Source organism: Brachyistius frenatus, unplaced genomic scaffold (assembly GCF_029030835.1).
Source record: "Brachyistius frenatus isolate BFR_SWC_R1_liver_20210118 unplaced genomic scaffold, ASM2903083v1 Contig_32, whole genome shotgun sequence".
Classification (NCBI taxonomy): Eukaryota; Metazoa; Chordata; class Actinopteri; family Embiotocidae; genus Brachyistius; species Brachyistius frenatus.
Window position 1 is genome coordinate 3,710,187 of NW_027210631.1, and position 23,355 is coordinate 3,733,541.

The 23,355-nt window shown below is 44.5% G+C and overlaps 2 protein-coding genes and 1 long non-coding RNA gene across 8 annotated transcripts in view; all 3 read right to left on the reverse strand.

The window, feature by feature from the left end:
- Positions 1–2,153: 2,153 nt before the first annotated feature.
- On the reverse strand, positions 2,154–8,218 carry LOC138621839 (zinc finger protein ZFP2-like). Of its 2 annotated transcripts, none has more exons than XM_069700174.1 (7): positions 8,120–8,218; positions 5,727–5,929; positions 5,526–5,618; positions 5,296–5,391; positions 5,077–5,187; positions 4,413–4,536; positions 2,154–3,681 (listed from the first exon to the last, which is right to left on the reverse strand). In XM_069700174.1, exons 1-7 carry the CDS (start codon positions 8,154–8,156, stop codon positions 2,198–2,200), a joined length of 2,148 nt encoding a protein of 715 aa, XP_069556275.1. In that variant the 5' UTR covers positions 8,157–8,218; the 3' UTR covers positions 2,154–2,197. The 2 variants fall into 2 exon arrangements, with proteins under 2 accessions (XP_069556275.1, XP_069556274.1); XM_069700173.1 differs by having other exon boundaries at positions 4,395–4,536.
- A 360-nt stretch (positions 8,219–8,578) lies between these two features.
- LOC138621840 (uncharacterized) lies at positions 8,579–10,390 on the reverse strand. Its single transcript, XR_011310969.1, has 2 exons — positions 10,199–10,390; positions 8,579–9,280 (listed from the first exon to the last, which is right to left on the reverse strand). It is a non-coding gene; the product is annotated as an uncharacterized lncRNA (long non-coding RNA).
- A 1,810-nt stretch (positions 10,391–12,200) lies between these two features.
- nav3 (neuron navigator 3) overlaps positions 12,201–23,355 on the reverse strand; it is a 212,302-nt gene continuing 201,147 nt past the window's right edge. For all 5 annotated transcript variants that reach the window (XM_069700178.1, XM_069700177.1, XM_069700175.1 and 2 more), the window contains 8 exons: positions 22,721–22,889; positions 22,354–22,589; positions 21,016–21,170; positions 20,293–20,364; positions 18,146–18,342; positions 17,303–17,421; positions 16,556–16,759; positions 12,201–14,819 (listed from right to left, as the gene is read on the reverse strand). In XM_069700178.1, the coding sequence (XP_069556279.1) occupies positions 14,700–14,819; positions 16,556–16,759; positions 17,303–17,421; positions 18,146–18,342; positions 20,293–20,364; positions 21,016–21,170; positions 22,354–22,589; positions 22,721–22,889 (1,272 nt within the window). In that variant the 3' untranslated portion in view covers positions 12,201–14,699. The remainder of the gene's footprint in view (positions 14,820–16,555; positions 16,760–17,302; positions 17,422–18,145; positions 18,343–20,292; positions 20,365–21,015; positions 21,171–22,353; positions 22,590–22,720; positions 22,890–23,355) is intronic.

Genomic DNA, 23,355 nt, shown 5'->3' on the forward strand with positions numbered 1-23,355 from the left:
ATGGTGATAATATACATAATGTTTAATACTGTAAGTACATCGTATAGTATTGCGCAACTCTTACCTGTGGAACATTTCAACTTAATACAAAACATAATATTTAATCTGTGGGGGAAAAAAAAGGGAGACAAAATTGAAAGTGACAGTGTCACATTATACAAAGAAAATGTCATGACGGCTCAGTCACAAAGATGAGAGGCCACATGAAGCAACCTGTAGGCTATAAATATAGCAACAACAGCAAACGCTAGCAAATAATATTGGAGTTACCCGTTTTATTTAAATTAGGCACCACCAAAGTAAAGATCTGCGTTTTCTCTCCCAGTGAAATGACACAAAATGTGTCTGTCTTAACTCAAGGTCAAGGTGATGCAAAAAGATTATTTTTTTTTTTTTTCCCTCACTATAGAGACACACGTTATGCTTCTTCAGGCCTCTACAAATCATTTAAATCATATTTAAAGCTCAATCACAATATCACAATTGACTGAATTTGTATGGGAAAAAAAAAGATTTAAAACTTCACTTACCATCTAACAAATCTGCTCCAATGGATCTAACCCACATTTTTTATCATCCAGACCGGGCTTAAGACGGCACAAACTTTTGAACCTTTAGCCGTCTTGGCTGTGCCGTGCATTAATCCTACCAACCTGTGTTTACTGTGTGAGAATAACTCCACCAGCCATCATTACATAATCTAATTGCCCCCGGATCAGATCAGTGGTCATGCAGGTGCAGCCAGACAGACAGTGCGTGAAGTAGTTTCTATCAGTCAACGTCCTGCTTCTAAAAGAAACAAATTCTTTCATTTTCTTGAATGCAACGATCTGTAAAAAAAAAAAATCTTTCCATATTAACATGAAACATTATTTCCAGCAGTTGAATGAATTGGTCGATGTGTGAGCTACTAACAGAATATTAATGAGAAGTGTAACAAAAGCTCACCGTGGCTGTGAGCGGTTTCCCTCCAAAGCCAGTGGTCGATGAGGGGAACCATCTTTATTCATTTCTCCGACCTTACTCCCCCGATACTCTTTTGTATCGTATTCTCCTTCCTTTGGATAGTTGTGTTACTCATCCCTCGTGTCTCGCCGTCTTCTACCTTGTTTCTCTTTTGTCCATCTGTTTCAGACGCCTCACTCTCTGCCTGAGTCTCTCTGCGTTCATCACGTCCGTGAATCTTCGTTTTCTCTGCTTCCTCTGTGGACGGTTTGGCCTCATTTCTGGTCCCGTGTCTCTGCCGAGCTCCCGTCGTCCTTCCTCTTCTTCTCTGCTCGGTCCTGCTCTTTGACTTCAGAACTGTCCTCCGACTGTCCTCCAGATTACCCACGTCCTCACGGTCACTAAGTGTGATCAACCGTCTCGGTCTTCTTCTCTCCCTGTTCAGCTCAGTGGTATATCATCATCATCTGTATAAAAATATCATTCCTAGATAGTTTTATGGGCTTCATTAACATCCTCTCAACCTTTCAACCCACCGCTCATTCAGGAAATTTGGATTTGGTCATTTTTGTCACTGCAGCAGGGTGTTTCCTGGTTTCTGGAGGGTTGAGGTGCCGTGGTAGCGGTAGAGAGTGGTGATCAGTTATTTGACTAAAAACAATCCATTTTCACGTAATTTGGGATAATTTTCATACATTTTTATATTTGAAAATGCAGCCTGCTAAAAGAATATGAATCATTAGCTGCAGGGGCTTATGGGTGCTGTTAAAAGACACCTACTGGAATACAAGCACACAAATATACTCACATATTCTCTTGCTTCTTTCTTATTTGTTGGGGCAAATTTTTATTTGAAATACGGAATCATTTTATTTCTTCAGGACCTTAAAACTACCCACGGTCAGCGTTTGGTCGGGATTACGAGAGGCAACACTTCCCACGAGACACGGTAGCTCTCCTTGTTTGCTTGGATCTTTTTCCATTTTTCGTTTTTAATGCTCTTATTGTGAGCTGCTTTCAACCACAGCATCCGCTCATGTTACGTCTGTTTATTTGAGTGTCTTGATTGTATTTGCGAGCCAAAATCAAACATTGCAATCTTCACGAAACCAGACAGAACCGCGCTTTTCTAAAGACGAGTTTCATGCACCGCAACTTACCACGACAATAAACTAAAAAGAGAATTGATTAAAGACAGTTTTTAAAAAATTTTTCTCGTGTTCGAATCGGGCCATCATTATCTCCCGGCGGCTCAAAGGCTCAGCGACTCCATCACTACGTCTTTCTCCACGTGCGTGCGCACGTGTCTCTTGAGCCTGGTCGACGTGGAGAAGCTCTTCCTGCAGAACAGACAGCTGTGCGGCTTCTCCCCGGTGTGCGTTCGGACGTGCGTGTTGAGGTCGGAGGAGCACCTGAACCTCCTCTCGCAGTAGGAGCAGGGATACGGCCGCTCTCCCGTGTGGATGCGATTGTGCAGCAGCAGCTCCCCGGAGGTGAGGAAGGTCTTCCCGCACCGGGAGCACCCGTGCGGCCGCTCGCCCGTGTGAGTCAGGTTGTGCCGGACGAGCGAGGTGGACTTGGCGAACCTCTTCCTGCAGCGGGCGCACGCGAACGGACGCTCGCCCGTGTGCGTGTTGAGGTGTTCGCTCTGAGCGCGCTTGGTCTTGAAGCTCTTGGGGCACTGAGGGCAGCTGAAGGGTCGGAGGTCGCTGTGGCTGCGCTGGTGTCTCACCAGCTCTCCGTGTGTGAGGAACGTCTTGTCGCAGGTGCTGCAGAGGTACGGCCTCTCGCCGGTGTGGATTCTCTCGTGGCGCGTGAGGCTGGCCAGCTGCGTGAAGCTCTTCTCGCAGTACGAGCACCGGAAGGGCCGCTGGCCGCTGTGAGTCAGCAGGTGCCTGTTGAGGATCTGGAGCTGCGTGAAGCTCTTCCCGCACTCCGCGCAGGGGTACGGACGCTCCCTGGTGTGGATCTGCCGGTGCTTATTGAGAAGCCACACGTGCGTGAAGCTCTTCCCGCACTCGCAGGCGAACGGCCGCTCGCCCGTGTGTTTCATCTGGTGCCTCTTGAGGTCCGACGCTCGGCCGTAGATCTTCTCGCACAGGGAGCATTTGTACTGACGCCTCACCACGTGCCTCTGCCGGTGCCGGAGCCGGTCCAGGATGCTGCCGAAGCTCTCGCCGCATTTCTGGCATTCGTACCGACCGGCCCCGTTCTCGGACGCCTCCTCTGCCACCACCACCTCCGTCGTCAGGTCCAGCGGAGGGTTGCAAGTCTGGCCGCAGGCCGTTCGCTCGAAATGCAGCTTGAGCAGCCCCATCTGGGTGAAGCGCTTGCCACACTGGGAGCAGAGGAAGGGACGCTCCCCCGTGTGAATGCGCTCATGTCTGGTGAGATCCCAGGAGTTCTTGAAGCCCTTCTTGCATTCCTTGCAGGTGTACGGGCGCTCGCCCGTGTGGGTCCGCTGGTGACGGGTCACGTCCGAGGCACGCGTGAAGGTCTTGCCGCACTCCTGGCAGGTGTGCGGGTCGGGCCGGTCGTGGATGGGGAAGGGCTGCGGGAACTCCGGGCGCTGGACCTTCTTCTTGGGGGCGTCGGCCGCCTCCGCGGCCCGCTGCAGTCTGCAGTACCGCTCCGGGTGGCCGTGCTCGATGTGCTGCAGCAGGTAGGACTCCTGCATGTGGAAGAACGGACACTCGGAGCAGGCGAAGACCTGGGTGGACATCTCCACCGTGGTACCTGCGCACAACACAGGAGATAATATGGTGCTCGTTGTTGTTGTTGTTGTTGTTGTGTTGTTGCCCGAAAACCCGGCTGACATTGTTGTTTCTGGTCTTTAGCTGTGGCTCTCCTACAGGACCGTTATAAACGGGCTAAATCGGAGAACTCGTATTCATCTTTATGATGTCCATCCATACAAAAACAAACAAGATAACAAGTGAATATTTTGATTGTGTCTGAATACTGCTTGTTAACCAGGTGAACAGTGTTTCAATCCGCAAGCTCCATGATGAAGTCACTATTTTATGATCACATGCAGGTTAATGACAAAATAAGAGAAGTGTTGTCTTGAAGTTGAATTGCTACACATCCCCATCTGAGCAGATTACATCATCACTCTCCTAAAGCTCAGTTTGAACCCTAAAACACGATGTAAATGTTTTGTAGAAGCTTTTTTTCACCTCTCCTGCACACGCTCCAGTTTATTTGGGATTCATGTCCACGTGAGCAGATGTAGATGAGCAGATTCATTCATATAACAACATTTTAAAACAAAGTGACAGAGTGCTGCTCAGGGAATCCAAACAGAAAAATAAACAACATACCGTATATGCGTAACAATATACGGAAAGGTGAAATATTAACAGCCCCCGTTGCAAGGAAGGAAATTGAAAAAAAAAAGAAGAAGAAGGTTTTGAGAATTTGTCGATGCTGCTCACAGACAGACATACCCGAGGTGTGTCCTTTACCTTGTGCGCCAAGGTCCTCGAGGCTTTTGTGGTGTTGCAGCAGTGACTTCAGGTCGTCGGGATTGGAGAGCGCCTGCAGGCAGTCCTTCAGCACCGAGGGGCCGGCGGTCAGCCAGGAAACAGTCTGTTAGTTAAGGAAAGAAAACCTGTCAGTACCGTAGACTGTAGCGTCAGCAGGACTGAGGAAGTTTAAACTCATCAGACACTCAGATCAGATGGTGAAGTGTCACCATATCAAGTTTATTTCTAATGCAGACAATTAATCATAAAAAATACAAAGATACAGCCACTCATACAGGTAACATTTCATCCACTACGACTTAGTTCTACTAAAAAAAAAAAAATAAGATCACCACAACTGGAGCTACTGCGAGCTGGTTCCTGACCAATACTATGATAATGTAAGAAATTCAAAAAGCACATTTGGTGCATATTACTTTTTGACATGCACACTCCAGGATTTCAGAGGTTTTTTGTGATTGTTTCTAAAAAAAAAAACTAAAAAGAAATTGCTTGATTTTTGTAGAAGCTTCTCTCAAATATTGCAAAGCAGTTTGTAAAGTTTTGTTTTTGAGTCAATTTGAACAAAAAATTGCAAGTTCAGAAAAAAAACCCACCATTTTGTTTTTAGCCCCCTACCAACGAAGAAAGAGTCATTTCCTACCTGACCGAGGTCCGGCACCGGCAGGAGTCTCTCCAGTTTGGAAAGAAACTCCCACACCAGCAGCTGCATGTCTGTGTCGTAGCTGAGGCCATATTCTGTTGGAAAAACCTCCTGAGAAAGACAAACGTTAGGAGCTACTCAAAAACACACAACAGGAACAAACATGCGAAGTGCATCTGTTCAGACAGCCAGCAAGGCTTCATGTAAATCAGCCCTCACCTGGTAGAAATGCTCCCGCTCTGCCGGGTCTTTCAGGAGTGTTTGAGTTAGTTCCACGAAAATGGCCTCTTCCGCATCCACCTCCGCATCCCCGCTCTAAAAGAAACCATTAGAAGCCATCACATCAGCGCTTCACGTGACCCTCGGCGGCTACAAACAGCAAGAGAACGGAGTGACGTCATGTTAGGGAGCTGGAGTTTGACAGATGTGAAACCACTGCTCTCACGTACTCCGGTGTATCCCGGCGGGCGGATTCGCTCCAGGTGAGGCTGTATACACCAAATGTTGGCCGTCTCCTCACTTCTGCACAACTCCAGAATGATCTGAAAAGATGCAGGAAGAAGCGAGAGGTGTCCACTCGGTGAGAGCGTGAACACCTTGTTGTCATGGAGTAAGACGTTACAGGACGATTCTTTTTGTAACTTACTCACTTTGGCTCGCAGGCGGAGGAGCAGCTTCCCTCGCTGCTTCGGGTTGAGCAGGTCGGGGACGGTCGCCGTCACCAGCGTCACAAACTCGTCCAGCTTTTCGTAATCGAGGACGTCCCTCCGCTGAGCCACCTGCCACATGGCGGCCGACAGCAGCCGCAGAGGAGGGACGAGCAGCCTCAGGGACGACAGGGGCAGGAAGATATCTACACAGACATGGACGCGGAGGGGGACAGGGTCGTGATGCGGCCTCTTGTGACTTGCCGGTAGCACACACACACGCACACGCACACACACACGCACACACACAGGTGAAACTATGCAAACACATGACTAAAACATGTTCATTTAGTGGTACGCTATAGATTAAATTAAAGGAAAAAAAAGAGGACAATTCTAATTATTTGTAATATTTTATTAGAAAATGATGACTGGATATGTTCACTGGTGATTAACGACAAAGTGCAACACAACCATGGTCCACTGGCCTCATACAAACGCTGTTTCAGTCACCTACAAGGATTCCTCTGGCATGGAAACATCCCAGGGACCACCTGCTTGCCGAGGACTCTCCGATTCAACGTACAGAGAAGAAGACGTGTCCGTGGGCACAAGGCGACTACGGGACATATCAGAGCAGCAACAGACCAGCTGCACCAACCAAGTACCAGAGTGGAAGGCAACAGGCAGGAGATGTATTACCCCCCCCCCCCCCCCCCGTCACAGAGACCGAGGCCCCAAAAACTACCGAACAGAAACATCACAGATGTAAACTGCTGGTTCACAGATGAAGAAGAAGCACACATGACGCAGGGTTCAAAAACAAGGAGGGTCGCCCAGCTTCAACAGCAGAGAACCAGCGGTGAGCTTCAGACACCGGCGCAGAAACCGGAGGTCAGACCGTGACCAGGACTTCTCCCCTGCAGGAGCACTGAGGAGACACCGGGCCGGCCATCGCCAAACACTCCCCATGAACGGGTCCGGGGCAGGAGGAGTGGAGACCCGGAGCAGTCCCACGGGGGCAACAGCACCACCCGCTGGAGAGGAGCCATGCTGCGCTGGGAACACGCCCAACACCAGAGACGTCATCCCAAACAAAGAGAGGCATCCCAGAGGCACAGCAATCACTTCAGGATGAACAGCTGGCATGAACAAAACAACCACTGACGACTTTTTAGCAGCCAATCACGAGGCTGACAATTACCATGCCGACAGAAATGTTGTTTTACGTGTAAATACTGCATTTAACAAATCAACTAATGAGATCGTTAGAGCTCAAAATAAAACCAATGGATTTTACACAGTGCCAAGTCTCAGCTTTAATGAAAAGCTCATATCGATATGGTGAGATAAGACTATTTAAAAACAACGTGCCCAAAAATGAGGAGTTCAGTATTAACTATATACGCCTGCTTAACATCTGCTGGGCAGTTGTGTAGATTAAATGTTAGTTCACGCACAAGAGATGTTTCTCACTCCTGTGTATTAGCTATATATAAAAAATAAAGCACTCTTAATTATTTGAGTACAACATAATACAAAAATGATGAACAAAGTGTAAAAGTAGTTGCGGTGTTAGTTCAATCATCTCAACGTGGAACAGCAGACTATCAAACTTCTGTGTGTCCACACAGCTGCTTTTTACAGAAGCCATCCGTAACCGATGACTTCTTCACATCGACTTCAAAAGTTATTTCACTCTCTTTCATTTGGAATAATTTGGACCTTTTATTTACCTTCAATTTGAACCACTAAATGTTAAATAACTTGAAAAAGAGGAACATGTGTTGTTCCATTTTGTTCACACTCATCACACACTGCTCATGTCCGTCTCTTCCAACTCCAGATAACCAGACTTCCCCAAGTGTCCAGTATTGGCATTAACACAAACATCTGTGCCGCCATCATCATCATCATCATCCAGATGCCGGTGTGTCAGGGTCCGTGAACGCCTCAGCTCAGGGGCCAAACATTATGGCAGCCAGTGAACACATCCTGAGGTCTGTTATCATCGTAGAAGTTACAGGACTTTGAGGAATTAATTAAAATGTTACATTAATATTCATATTTGACAGGTTAACTAGTAATCTGTGACTTAGTCAAATAAAAAATAAAATAAACCGTCCCAACACAGTTGTATCTGGAAACATCAAATAAACTAGATGGCTCTTCCGGCCTCTTTCATCTTATGACAGTTTTCTATTTCATCAACATTACGAAGACCATGTTGTTGCCCGAAGGGCGAAATCAATCCGCTGCACCACAAACAATCACCACAACAACAACAACAACAACAACATACAGTCACTGCTGTTAGCTGCGGCTACGAGCTAACGAGGCTCCACGAGGCAGCTTCCTCGCGACGAAACGATTAAAACCCTTCCGCAGAGACGCACCTGTGTTTGTGTTTTCCACCTGACGGCAGCTTTCCATGTCGGACACTCTGCGCAGGCACTTTTAATGTTCACCGACAAACTGCCGGAGTGTTGCAAAAATGTTTAGTTTCCTCCTTGAAGAGCGGAAACAACGTGAAACGCGTTATTTTCAAAATAAAAGTATCACGTTGCAAAACTAAAGTTTATTTCATAGATACCATGAAAGAGGAACTAACATGTATATTAATAGTAAAATGCCTGTCAAGAAGCTAATAATTGGCTGATCCTTGAGGGAAACATGTGCTCTTAAATAAATAAATGTCTTTCTATCAAGGTAAACTTAACACTGTGGTAATGGTTGGTAGTTGTGTATTGTAAATAAATATATTAACCAAATGATTAAATGGACATTAGACTATACTGTATTTAGTTAAGTCTTAAATTATAATACAATGTCAAACTAAAATCAAATGGTCAACATTTAATAGGTAAGCAAAACACTTTATTTGCAGTATGCTGTAAGCAGTAAGACTTCAGTGTGCTGGAATGTCCTCCATGTCCTCCATGTCCTCCGGTGTCTTTACAGGCCCCACTAAATTCATCAGATGGTTTACAATGACAGAACATACATTTCCAGATGTAAGACCGCTCACTTTCCAGGACTCAAGTGCTCATCAGGTCAACGGGGACATCGGAGACATAAAGCTGGAATACCTCAAATAGAAGCTGTGTGAATAAACTCTGTTACAACGACGACTTTACCAAACCACCGAGCAGATCTAATCTACTCGGTAACATTTAGTTTGTGACGCTTACAATTTGCATGTTCATAATTTTACATTTGATAAAAGTTTAGAAGTCTTCGTGTCACTTTTCCAACAATACAAATACTTCAAATTTCCCCTGTAGACCGAAACGGCATGAATCCATCCAGGCAGAGAGAGAGAGAGAGTCCACGCTTACTGACGACGGGTCACAGTGGGAAGACCGTCTGTGGTCCAGTTCTCCGAGATGAAGGCAGGATGTGAAACCCGCAGTTTAATGGTCCAAACCGTGGAAACTTGAGACGTGACGTCCAGTGACGTGACTTTAAATTCATTCAAAGCTGGGTTAGCACTCCTGACGGCGGGGCAGGACCAGCGCTCCATGTCTTCAAGCGCCAAAGTCCAGGAGACAAAAACCCTGTCACAAAGACAAGTACTTTAAAAATAAAGGTATAATTCCAGCAAAATAAAAATAAATAAAAGTACATGCGAGTTCTGATGTTAATGAGGGAAACAAGTTGACAGGCAACTATATAAATAATTCATTGTTTGGGTCATTCCCAACAAAATAACAACCAGTTGCTTGTTCCAACAAATTTGAGGTCCAGTTCCTTTTTGTTGTTGTCCCGATACGACAGTAAACACATTTTGATTAAGGACTTCTGTTCACACAAAACGACCCATCTGATGTGATCTTTGAAATGACAACACACATCAACCTGTTTTGTTACATTCTGTGACTAAAAGAGAGGACAGTGACTTTGGAAATATATTTTCTAGCAGCCCCCGAAACACTTTTACCAACCTGACAAATGAAGGAATGTGTTCACAAAAACAACATTAATGTGTTTGGATGAGGAAAAAATAAATCTGTCACATCAATACTTTAAAAAAACAAAAAACAGGTGTATTTAAAAGCATTATACTTGAATTCATGACGTATTACGTACATAAAAGCATTACGTTTGAATTCATTATGTACATCAAAGTATTATATATATATATATATATATATACCCTTCATCCAAAACGCAGTCTGTTGTCTCAGTGACGTCACGTTCGATGACGTCATCACAAAACAGCACCTTTTCTCTGTTCGTCTTCACTAACAGTTCAATCTACTGTAACTGCGACCTCAGCACTCATTATAGACGAGCTCAAGGGTTAGAGGAATTGAACCGGCACCCAACTCCACCGCTGTCGATCCCCAAAGCTGCAGGAATTAAAATCGTTGAATAAATTCCTCGTGCGTTTTTTCCCAGAGTGACGTCAGCTCAAGTAGTTTAGCAACTTCCGTAGCCGCCCACAGCTCGCTACAAACTCCTCCGCCACGTACCTGCTTACGGGACGACGAAATACATGACGAGGAAAAACGCGATGTCGAAGAGGACAAACAGCCAGAAGTCAAACCAGTAGGAGTGTTTGGGTAAGGAGACCGGAGCTCCTTTAGATTTAAACAGGTCTTTTCCGGACTCGGCCGCGGGAGTCGCGCCGCTTCCCATCGTTACTGTTGCTGCCAGACGCGAGCTCCCCGGAAGAGCACACAGTCCTTCAAAATAAAATCACCGGACGTCTATTTGAAAGCTGTAACTTCCACCGTTTTAGTTGGTCTTTCTTTCAATTGAAAACAGGACTTGTGACTTTAAATATTTTTTTTTAAAGCTAACATGTCGGTCTGTTTACTGTTGAATTCTCTGATAATTTGCAGACCATTACCTTTTGATGAGTAATATGCTTTTACACTCCAAACACTAGATGTCAGAAAGACATCAGTAGTTACCCTCTGGGCTCTTGTCCCCTCATTCTCCAGTACGATGCTATTTTAATGTCATAATAAGTAATAACCAAGTAATGATATATATATATATTTTTTTTAATAGGAAATGGCTAATTTATCTCATATCTTTGATGTCCATGCTGGAAACGAGTTTTTTTTTTTACTGTAACGTTCCAACTAACTCTATATCTACTGATATAGCTGCTTGGTTGTCAACTTAAAGTAATCAAACTGCTGGTAGGTGCATTTATTTATGTATTTGTGCACATTTTTATGATGGACTATGCTCTCTAGAGTTGAACATTTGCTTCATTCAAACCAAAACTTTCAAGTGTGGCACCATCATACCACTATCGTCGATGTAACAAAGCATTTTTCTTGCATTCAATAGTAGTCGTTGTCCTATTTAATTGGGGATATTGAATATAAAAAAGGTAAATATTAATGACATCCCCTCATAAAAATAATATTATACTATGTCTAAGTATTTTTCTCAATGGATACCATTACTTACTCTTGAGAAGAGTTTGTGTCTGGTCCCCCACCTCTGGTGCATGGACTTGTCACTCCAACAGACAAAGATATTTACAAAGGACACAAACGACAAAAACTCAGCATATTGTTTGCTTGTGTGACACCAAATACCATTTATTAGGGCTTTACAAAGACTACAAAATCCTCCAGATGAGTTAAATCACTGTCTCTGTCTATTTACATGATATGTTACATACAAATGTACAAAATATAAAACATTTAAGGACAAATGTTTCACCCAAAAAGAAGAAAAACTTTCTCTCAAACCAGAGTAAATGCTATGGTCTTTAACTGAGATGTAACTGCAAAGTGTAAGTGGGAAAAATTACCGTTTGATCATCAACACTATGGTGTGTACACTGTTAACGGTGTCAAACCTCTGGTAGCTTGGGAACTAATGGCCTACAACGGGAGTGTAGATAGGTTGGACAGGTGTCAAGTGTAGGTAAGGAGCCACCTGTAACCACGGCAACTACCCCCTCAGCATGCAACTTACACACCCTCGCAGATATAAGGGCGGCCGAGTTGGCCGCAAACACGTGCGAACCACCGGCGGCTTGGCTGCCGAGACACGTGTGAAGCTGAACACAGGTAGGATTGTAGCGGATAGGATTGTCCTGAGGCGGTGACAACGCGACTTCTTGGTCTCGGGTGGATTCTGACTGACCAATAGCACCAGTTGGTCGTTGCTAAATGTATACAGTACGGTGTCAGGTCAGCTTCAGTGCCTCAGACAGCTGAGCAAGCCTCGCACGGTGGTAAGCTTGGGGTTAAAACGTCCAGAGAAGGAAGTGCTTTCTAAGGAAAGACGGAGAAGGATCCGGAGAATATTATGGCAGGATGAGGAATACTGGAGAAGTGCCTATTTTTTCTCGGTTTGTGACTTTTAGTGAGCTAAAAAAAAAAAACAGTTTCTTACTGTACACCGTATGCCTCCTGCATAGGCAACACATCCAATCACCACAAGACACACACCTGTTTCTGACAGCGTGTTGAGTTTTTGCATTTCTTTTCTTTTTTTTCTCTCTGTTTTCAAAAGTACAATAATTTACTCAGCGGGTTAAGCATATTGTAACATCAACAGGGCAGGATGCATCTTTGATTCACTGTGCAAGACTTAAGTATTTACAACCCACCCCGACCTCAAAGTGTGCAAAACCAACCCACTCGTTAAACAAAGAGAGGACAATCAAAATTCAAAATGGCTTCCGTCCAATACACGCATACATAAAGGTAAAGGTCTCTTCTCAATGCATCCCCTTTAAAAAGCTTTAAAACATGCTCGTCAGGCTAGAAAACCTTAAACAGTTTGGTTGTGCTCCTGTCAGTTCAAGTGAGCCCAGCTCAACTGGGTGCAAAAACAACAACTTAAAAAATACCCCACCCCCTTCTTTTTTTTTTTTTTTTTTTTTTTTTTACTTTTAAAATGTTTTTACAATATTGGTCAAATTCAAATACAGCATCAACTGGTTTCTACTCTAACTGTCAGAAAGAAGAAAAGGGGGCGGTTCGGAGAGAAGAGCAGAAGAGGGAGGGACAACAATCAAAAGTGGATGTTTTTTTTCTGACTACAAGCAGCAGCATCTTCGACGTAGCAGGAAGCAGATCCCCATCACCCCACGTTCACGCCTCTTCTTCTCACTCTGTCCGATGGGAGCAGAGGATGCTTCCAAAACCTTTGCACATTTAAGGCAGTGAGAAAGCACCGATATCATTGTTCCCTCATTCAGCTCTTGGGCTGATCTGGTTAACTTCTATACAGATGTAATACTTTTGAATCTGTTTTTGTTTTTTTTGGTACCTCATGGACAGAGATGGATGCAGAGGCTGAACAAGAGCGTCTAACGAGGGCCAGAAAAGTCTCTAAATAGTCAGTTAGCATTACTCAGTTCAATAATATTCATATTTTAGTCCGTGTGGTGCTTCCCCACCACCCTCTGAATTCCTCTGCTGCAGCAGACCATGTGGTTCTCCAAGCAGGTGTAAAGGAAATGCCAAAGGAACTTGGCTGTTCCCGGGATGAACCACAGAGGGGAGCTACCTGCTGTTCTCACGGTGCCTTCAAAGCCAAAGAATGACGACAGGCCGCGTTGTGTGGAAGGCCAAGAACAACTTAATCTAAGTCTACAACCGTGGTCGGCTCTGCATTGTGATGTAAAGTCTGTGGGTGTGCACATTTTGGCAGTCGAATCAAAGGGAACCGTTGGCACTTTTCCATGTTTTGTTTTTCTTTCACACTAGCAGTGTGGCTGGATGACACACAGACAATGCGCTTTCCTTGTGCTTGTTGTTGGCAATGAGGGGCAGCGAGGAGCGGCTTGGCAGTGCCTGACACTGAGGAGGTTCAGGGCAGGAGACCAGCACCAGAGAGCTGAGAGCAGGAGGGATGAGTGTGTGTGTGTGTGTGTGTGTGTGTGTGTGTGTGTGTGTGTGTGTGTGTGTGTGTGTGTGTGTGTAAAAATGATGATCCTTGATGGGCTGTAAAGGCCTTACAAATGTACTAAATCTTCCATGTCTGGTGTCTTTATGTTCAGAAAAAGGATAAAACATATCCTTTTCCCCTCCACAACTTGTGAGGAGCCAGTTCAGTTAACCACAACAAACAGCTGCTGAAACATAAAACTAATCTGATGGTCTGTGATGAATCCAATTTGTGTGTAAAAGCCTAAAAGCCCTGGATTTAAACACATCCATCGTGGCCACCAGAGGGCGTAACATCACCTGAAAAGACTTACAATCAGAGATCAGGGTGCCCAGAAGTGCTGGATCTACAATGCCTTGTTCAAGGACACTCCGGCAGGCTGGGTTGTTGATCTAATGAGGGCCTGAACTCATTCGTCTCCCGCTGCCCGTGTGTAAGTGCATTCATGTGTGTTTGTGAAAAGCACCTCTGTAAACAAGGAAAGACATAACAGAACCTGCCTCCCCCCCAAAAATGTAAACATCTGAAGATATAACTGGGTAAAAAAAAAAAAATTAAAAAATAAAATCCAGTTTTTGTTGAGGCTCTCTTTTTGTTTTCGGACACTTTGGAGACTGACGTCCGACGTTAAATTGATGCCGTGAACCGAGGCTCATCGTAGCCGAGCACAAAATGCGATTTACTCCTTGGAAGTGAACCACAGAGGAACTTCAGTCCCTTACCGGACACATCCTACACACATATGAAAAGTTATATTCTTAAAACGTTATACACCCATTCAAAAGGACTGGCTGTTATTTGATGTCATTAAAATGAACATGATCCAACATGTATCACTGTATATCATTTTGACCACTGAGGACCAAGTTGGCGGCTACTCTTCAAAACATAGAATAATTTGATTTAATATTGCACCATCATAATGTAAAAATAGGCATCTTCTATTTAAATGGTGGGTATAGCATTTTGGACGATACAACTTTCCATATATTATACTTCTGTTGGGGTGTCCGGTAGCGACCGTAGGGTTCAGAGGTCCCCCAGGTTCTGGAGGTTCAGGGGGTCCACGGGACGAGGGTCCGCCTGCCGGCGCGGCTCTCGGTCTCATAGTGCCGACTCCAACGAGGAGTCCAGCTGGTCGTCGTGGTGACTGGTGCTGTCGCTGTCGCAGCTCTGCGTGCTGGAGTAGTTCGCCGCCTCCTGCAGCCGTAGCAGCATGTTCATCTGCAAACGCAACACAAGCACACAATAAGATAACGGACCAAAGACGTTTAGGAATCACTGCGGGTTCATTGACATTCACGGCCCACTATCGGTGGTCTACGTCCTTCAACACGTTTTGAGGGCAAGGATTGCCGAGCACCTCACCAAGGTTACGATTTCAATCTGGGGGATCTTTACGTGATTAACAGGACAGCAAAGAGCAAATCATATTTATTTGCCACTGCTGACTTTCACCCACTCCTCTTATTTCTACTAGCAGTTGCCAGGCAACCGGTGATGACACCAGGATCCTCCCAAGTCAAAAAATAAGTCCATCACATTACTCACCACACAATGACAAACTGTCATGTTCAAACTTTGGGTTTTTAGAGAGCTTCAGAGGAGCTGGTAGAAGGATGTTGGTGCGTCTGAGTAGAGCGAGGCTCACAGTTATCAGTCTTCGTGCTCCGCTAAGCTGACCAGCAGCTGGCTTTAGCCTTTACACACTTTGCAGACACAGAGGTTGAAGGGGGATCAGAGACACCTCTATAACTGTGGCCTTAACAATACATATAAAGTGAAAGGATCTATTTTCTGACTGAAGACTTTGAATTCACGGATGTACTGTTGTTTTGGTTTGGATTGTGATTTATAAGTGTACCTAATAAAAGTGGCCAGTGAGTGTGTCTTTAACTCTCCGCCAGCCAACAACCACTGACTTCAGCTGACTCCACACAAATAAAAGAGATGCAGAGTTTTCACAGAAACACGACTCAGCGCATCTTGTTTTGCTTTGAGAGTGACGTTTTCTACTCGTTGCCGTATTCTCCTCATGCAAAGTTTATCATGCTTATATTTCAAAGAATAAAAAAAATTGCCACTCCCGAGAAACACCTCGATGTAATGACTTCTATTTATATTTTACATGCCGATAAAAAGTTCCAAAAGTTGGTGTTAAATCAGCACGATGAAACAGCAGAACGTCTCATCCCTGCAACAGAACTAATGGTCTAAATAATGCACAAGTGCTGCTGCATCTGGCACATCGCTTCAAGTGGTCCTAAAATGAACCTCGGCACACCTGTGTTCTGGACCGATCCCGCCTGGATACACACACACACACACACACACACACACACACACACACACACACACACACACACACACACACACACACACACACACACACACACACACACACACACACACACACACACACACACACACACACTTGCTAAATCAAGCCAGTTGTTTTTGGATGACTACCCATTAATTCCTTTTGGGCTGCAATAACCCATAAAATGGAAATTAATTCTCTCTCCACCCATTTGCCTTCTTCTCTCTCTACCCTCCTTCAATAGTTGATGCTGCATTGTGTGTGTGTGTGTGTGTGTGTGTGTGTGTGTGTGTGTGTGTGTGTGTGTGCGCTGAGGAGCCCATACCGCCTACTAGCTTCTTCATTAATTTAATTTTTCACTTTGCAAAAGCTGCAGTAACACTCATCACAGGATTCTGATGAAAGCCGTCGATATGTTACTTGAAATGAGTAAGTATGCATATTGTACATACATTTATATTTGATTTACTAAATTAAATCATACGATCTGGGTAATATTTCAGAAGAGAACAAGAGAGACATTATATGTTAAATGTTAGGCGCCTATCTGGAGCACTGAGTTGTTACCGTTGTTGCATCTTTGCTCTTAATGATCTCAAATAAAGGAATCTCTCTTTAATGCCTCGGATGTCTTCCTCACCAGCGGGTCTCCCTCGGTGTCACTCTGGGACACCTGCTTGGACGAGGCCCCCTCCTTGGACGAGCTGTAGCCGTCGTACCCGACGTCCTCCGGCCGCAGCTGCAGCAGCGACTGGCCGTCCTGCTGCAGCGAGGCGGCGTTCCACGGATACGTGTCGTTCACCCACTTGGACGGATCCTCCCACGCCGCTCTTTTGCCGTACAGCTGAAGGTAAAAAACAGAGGAGGTATGCATGAGAGAGAGTGGTACAAGGAATTGCTTTTTGATAATGGAGGAAGGCATTTTTGATCATGAAATGTAACTTTTTGTCAGGAATTGTGTCGTTTTCTGAGTTGCACGCTGTTACAAATGTACAACAGCATCGACTATGATAAAGAGCTACATCATTTGTCCAAGCTCACCTATTTTTATTCATATATTTGCAGCCTGTGACATGCAGTGACATTAAAATCTGAGAGTGCAGTGATGATCGTTTTCTCCTGAGGTTCATTACACGTCTCATCATTTTAACACCCGAGTCAGTCACAGTGATGCATGAACAAAACCGTTCAGCAAAATAAGAGCCGAGTGTCGAGGAGCTCAAAAGTACAGAAAGACTGGCAATAATTTGAAATGTTTTATGTGCTTTTGGTGGTTTAATCTGGAACAATGCTTCATCACGTATCATCTGCTCTGACTGTTATCAGACTATTGAATATGAGCAGTAACTTTGACTTCTTATCCACACGGTAACATTCATGTATTTACCTGAAGTCCCTCCCTGACAGCCTCGAGCAGGTAGGGCACCAGAGAGTAGTTCCACAGGTCGGTGAACCAAACCCGAGAACCTTCGACATCCAAGGGACAGGACAGGAAGAGACGAGGGCCTGAAGGGACGGAGGAGCCCAGAGGATCAGAGACCAAAGATGTCGAGCAGATGTAAAACACACAAGAGCGGAGATAAAGTAGCATTTAATCCAAGCAACATTCAATCACGTTGAAATGTTTGATCGCCTCCGTGCTGGTTAATCTTTCTTCTAATCATCAGTCTTACTCTCTTCTCTTAATGCCGATTGGCTGAGAAACGTCGCCCGCTTTCTATAAAGCGGAAAGGGAAGGAGCGGCGATGTCTCTCCACCAGCATCAGCTTTACTTCCGTGCAATCATAAGCAGTTCTGTTAGGTATGATTTAAGTTTGGAGTCACCAGCATTCATGTTTTGAGTTTTGTTTTTGTTAGTTTAGACTTTACTTTAAGAGAGATGTCGAAATCCGACGGCCCACGGTTCAGGCCTTCTCCTTTAGTTTGTTTCAGCCTGTTTGTTCTGGTGTTTTGTGAGCATCACATTTTCTGTCATTTAATTCCGAGCCAGTCTCAGATTTAGAAACTGTAACAATCTCTAATATTCAAAAGCTGAACACGAGTGTGTTCTGTAGACAGAAAGTGGCTAAATGAAGACACAACGGAGGTTTCAGTATCGACCGAACAGTACAGACACAGGAGTCTGAGTGAGTGAGAGAGTGTGTGTGTGTGTGTGTGTGTGTGTGTGTGTGTGTGTGTGTGTGTGTGTGTGTGTGTGTGTGTGTGTGTGTGTGTGTGTGTGCGTGCTGACCTATGGTGACATCGGAGGAGCTGTGTGCTTCCAGGAAGCCGTTGAGGTGCTGCCAGGTCTTGGGCATCCAGTCGATGATCTTAATCAGGTCATTGCTGCGCATGTTCTTATTGATCTCCGTCTCTATCAGCTTCCGCCGCAGGAAGCGACCCAGGAAACCTTTGACCGGCTCCGTGTGGTTGGTGCACAGTACCCACCTACGACAGGGCAGACGATCGATGGTGAAACAAAAGCAGAGGAGCGAATAAATCAGCCCAACATCAAATCAGATTTCTAATCAAAGCAACCCTTTTAATTCCATTTCTTCCATCAGTATAAATAAAAATATAAATGCCACACTTTAGTTTCTGCTCCTATTTTTTTTCACGAGTTGAAGTACAAGATCTAATATTTCTTCTACTGTATTCTCACAAGAGTTTTTTTTCTCTCAGATTTGTTGAAATCCGTTACTGAACACTTCACTTTTGCCAAATTAATCCATCTTGAAAGGTGTGACACATCAAGATTAGGATTAAAGAGCATGACTATTTCACGAGTGTGCCTCGGACTGGTCACAATAAAAGGCCACTCTAAGATGCGCAGTTTTTTCTTGGAAATAAACAGCAATAGGCACAATTTCAAATATAGTTAGAGATGTTTTCTTGGTGTTTAGTGGGGCAGAGAACCATCAGTATCTTCTGTGACTGCCATTTGCCTCATGCAGTGCAACACATCTTCTTCACCCAGAGTTGATCAGGTTGTTGATTGTGGTCCACTCCTCTTCAACAGCTGTGCAGATGTGTTGGATATTGACAAGACCGCGGATCCTTTGCAACATGGTGCCGTGCATTATTATTCTGCAACATCAGGTGATGTCGGGGGACGAGTGTCACACAACTAGCCTCAAGATCTCATCACGACATCGATCTTTATCTGCATCTATATCAAAGAAATGCACCCGTGTTTGTTTTCTGTAGCTCACACCTGCCCATGCCATAACCCCACCAGGTCAGTCTGTTCTCAACCTCCACATCAGCATACCGCTCACCCAGGAGACGCCACACGTGTTTTCCGCCCACTGGGATTCATTCGTGAACAGAACACTTCTCCAAACTGTCAGATGCCATCGAAGGTGAGCATTTGGACACTCGAGTTAGTTACTAGGACAAACTGCAGTCAGGTGAAGATCCCGGGAAGGAAGACGTGCGCTCAGATGAGCTTTCCAGAAATTCTTCAGTTGTTGTAACCAACTGTTGCATCAGCTGTCTGTGCGGCTGGTCTCAGGTTATCTCGCAGGTGAAGCAGCCAGATTGGGCGGTCATGGTTTACATGGTGTGTGGTTACACATGGTCTGCAGTTGTGAGGCCGGATGGATGGATTGCAAATCCCAGAAACGAAGTTGGAGACGGCTCATGGTCGCAAAATCAACATTCGGTTGACGGGCAGCGGCTCTGGTGGACATTCCTGCAGTCAGGATGCCAACTGCACGCTCTCTCGACACTTGTGACATCTGTGGCAGTGTGTTGTGTGATAAAACTGCACATTTTAGAGTGGCCTTTTATTGTGCCCAGTCCAAGGAACACCCTGTGCAATAAACAGGCTGTTTAATTAGCAACTATTAACAAATTTGTGAAAAAACAGCGAAAACTAAACCTTTTGAGTGCATAAAGAAGTCTTAAATCTTTTACTTCTATTAAAATTGGAAGCGAAAACAAAAGTGTTGCGTTTATATTTCTGAGTGTAGATTCACATTCAATTAACGTCTGTCTTATGATGAGCTTTCCCTAATCACATTGTATTTGCCAAATCATCAGCTCGTCAAACATGGCAGGCAGAAATGATCCCCACTCAGAACATGCATCACAGCCTATTCATTTTCATTTAACGAGACTAATTATCCGGGAGACATAATTACAGCCCTCCCTCTGGAAGGATGCCTTCAGGTTACAATCTGTGAGAAATAACACGCTGATGGAGAACTGGAATCAAACAGGTGAGATGATGCAAAGCAAATAAAACTACAAGTAATTTCTGTGTGGGAACCAACATCTTTTCTATACGAGCTTTCAAACACAATATATAAAAAGTGGCATAAAGAAATGACAAACACTGTGATGATGTTACAGAGTGTGGCAGAGTGACATTTGAATATAAAAGGGTGTCAAAACCTGAAGTTGTGGTGCAGCTCGAGGTTCGGAGAGGAGGAAACTCCCTGGTTCATGGTTCCAATCACATACGGGCTGGACGGAGACAAAGACAACACACATGATTACTTACAGTCACAGCGCTTCACAAAACAAAGGCTCAACCAACAGAAGGATTTCGACTGGTAAACTGTTTATTAGATCAGTAAACAAAACCAAAAGGATGGCTATATATTGAAAATCATTTCATCTGAATTCTGGGGGCGGGACCACATGTCAATCACTCTCCTTCTGGTCATACGTTTATTAACCTACCTACCTACTCTAAGGACCTGTCCATTCTCGTTTTCCATACCCCCCCCCTCTTTTAGAGTTATTATTATTATTATTATTCTCCCGTTTCCCTCTTAGGTCCCACAGGGATCTGCGAGGCCCGGGAGCTGCAGTGGATCCTCGACAAGGCCTTCCCCCAACCGCTAACTGTCCCTCAGCTCCATCTCCCCCAGCCATTCATCGCCACTCCATGCAATTAATGTCAGTGATTGGAGTTGCTCGTGAAACATCCGATGCTTATAAGGTTTTTTGCAAAAAAAATGTACAGCCTTGTAATGCAATATAAGTGCATCAATCAGTACAGAAGGGTGTCCTCCTTTTCCCCTGTTAAAGGTTTTTCCTGCTTTGTCCGACGGTAAAAACTCGTCCCTCCGAGGCGTTTCGGCTTCGAGGGCAGGGGGAGCTCTGACTCACCATTTGTGGTACTTGCAGTTGAGGAAGCCGTTGAATATGTCGCTGAGGGAGCCGATGTGGTGGAGGTTGTCCAGGATGACCACGGTGGGGAGCTCCGTGTCCGTCTCCTCCGAGCTACACTGCTCCGCCAGGTTGGACAGGTACTGACGCAGGTCCTGTGGTAAGAAAAACAAAAACATTCTTAGCTTAGAACTTCTGAAGGTTTTGATGGCAAATTTGGAGCATAAAAATCATAAAAGTGACAATGTAAGAAAAATGTTTTCAAAATAATTGTTATGATTATATATGATGTTACTGTAGGTCTTACAGCCAATTTAGTTTTTGAAATACAAGCCAAAAACAAGTGAAAGAATGTAAAATAACATTAGTTAAAGTTTTAGTAGAAAATTCCCAATGCTTGTTAATCTGTATTCACACTCCGTTTCTTCCTCTGCACAAACTTTTACTTTTAAATTCTACAAATTGGGTAAAATTACAGCATCTTTGATTGCTTTCAACGAGATCAAAAAACAGCTAATTGGGATGCGTGTCACATTCAGGGTCCTGTTATTTGAATGGTGGTGTATTTTATCTTTTGATCAACAAATGTCAGTTTGCAGATTCAGTCTGTCAGAATCAAAGAGGAAAGGCTTTTTTTTTGCACTTTTGTACGAGCGTTCAGCAATCACACAGAGAGGAGAGGAGGCAGAGAGGATGAGTTCTACAAACACAACTAAAATCTGACATCTTTGAAGATATGTTTATATTTGCATGTGATGTCCAAAACCCTGTTTGGCGGAATGTAAAGAAAAATTGGTTTCATTCACTTTTCATGAGTAAAAGAAAAATATTTCATATCTAGACGTGAGTAAAAAATGTTGGACTCTATTTTCTTCAATCTAAGAGTCTAAGTTTTTGTAATTTGTTGATCACAAATGCGAATGCATGTTTGGTGCAGGGTGTTGCAGTAGGAGGAATAGATCATTAGAAGGTGTGTCACAGCTAAATTCAATCACGGCCAATCAAATCAGCTCCTCTCATCACCTTTAAAACCACTGTGGTGCAGCGTATGGTCAGTTTCTCATGGCTGAAGAAGGAGCCATTCGAACTTCAAGCCGGAGGAATGGTACTACGAGTCCACCTCCACAGGCTGACCATGTTAAGTTGGCTTGGGAAGAAGTAACTAATATATAACTACTAATATATAACAAAAAACAAAAGCCCCTCGTGCTGCACCAAATTGCAAAAACACTTGGATCCATGCTTCGACCAGCTTTGCGCCGGTGTGAAAATGTAAATTGAAAGACTCATAAACTGCACCGTTTGAATTCCAGTAGGAAGCCTCTCTGTTCGTCTCACCTTGCTGGAGTTCTGGTCCACATTGAAGCTGGCCACATTGTGCTCAGTCACCTCCTGCCCCATCTGGGAGATGATGTACTCAGCCAGCTTGGCAGCCATGAAGGACTTCCCGGTGCCGCTGGGTCCTGAGAGGATGATCCGACGATGCTCCATCAACAGGTTCAGGTACCTCTGGATGATGGGCTTCGGGATGAGGGTGTCAAACACGAGGCTGTCTATGCTGTTCTCCTTCACGCCTACGATGAGGATGGAGGGAGGAAGAGAAGAACATGAATGTTTTGTAAAATAAGGCGCCAGTCCACTCCTTATGAATCCAAGGCAGCTTTCTACATAATCGTCCTGAAATAGAAACTCCTTGCCGACACACCTTTCAGGTTGACCTTGATGACGTTGTTGTCGCCCACCAGGTAGCCGCAGGGCAGCAGCTCAGGCACTTCGGAGGAGTGCGAGCGAATCACCTCGCCGATCCTGTAGCAGACGATGCTGTCTGAGCTGAGACCCAGGCTGGTCAGAGGATCCACCCGAAACACGTACTCCTGGAGAGGGCGGGATGGTGGAGGATCAACAACTGCACTGCTCACCAGCCTTAAATATACAGAGACCTCCGAGACTACTGCAGGTTAACAGGAGAGGGAAATTGATGGTTTTGGGACTCGTATTTGAGTTTGGGATCGAACCATGACAAGATCGGCTTTAACTCTCATTTAACTTGTGCAAATATTCTTTGTAGATATTTTATATCAATATCTAAAAGTTATAATATTGTATATACCCACAAATGTGTTAACAGTACAGTACAATTTCAATCTATTGTTAACACAGTGTTGGAGGACACAACATCTTTCTAAGTCAGAAACAACTGGCAGCTGAAAACAGACAAACCAGCTGATGATGGTGTCGGGAAAACTTTGACTTTGAACTTCGGCCTTGTTTATTATGTTTTATATTCTTATGTTTTTATTCTTTCGTTAACGTGACAACTGTTATAAGATCCGAAAAGAT

Excerpts from the sequence above, each read along its gene's own strand:
- LOC138621839 (XM_069700173.1), bottom strand. The coding sequence starts at position 8,156 with ATGGAAAGCTGCCGTCAGGTGGAAAACACAAACACAG. Across the intron at positions 5,930-8,119 it reads GGTGGAAAACACAAACACAG|ATATCTTCCTGCCCCTGTCG; the intron begins GTGCGTCTCTGC and ends ATGTCTGTGTAG. Across the intron at positions 5,619-5,726 it reads TCCTCCGCCTGCGAGCCAAA|ATCATTCTGGAGTTGTGCAG; the intron begins GTGAGTAAGTTA and ends GCATCTTTTCAG.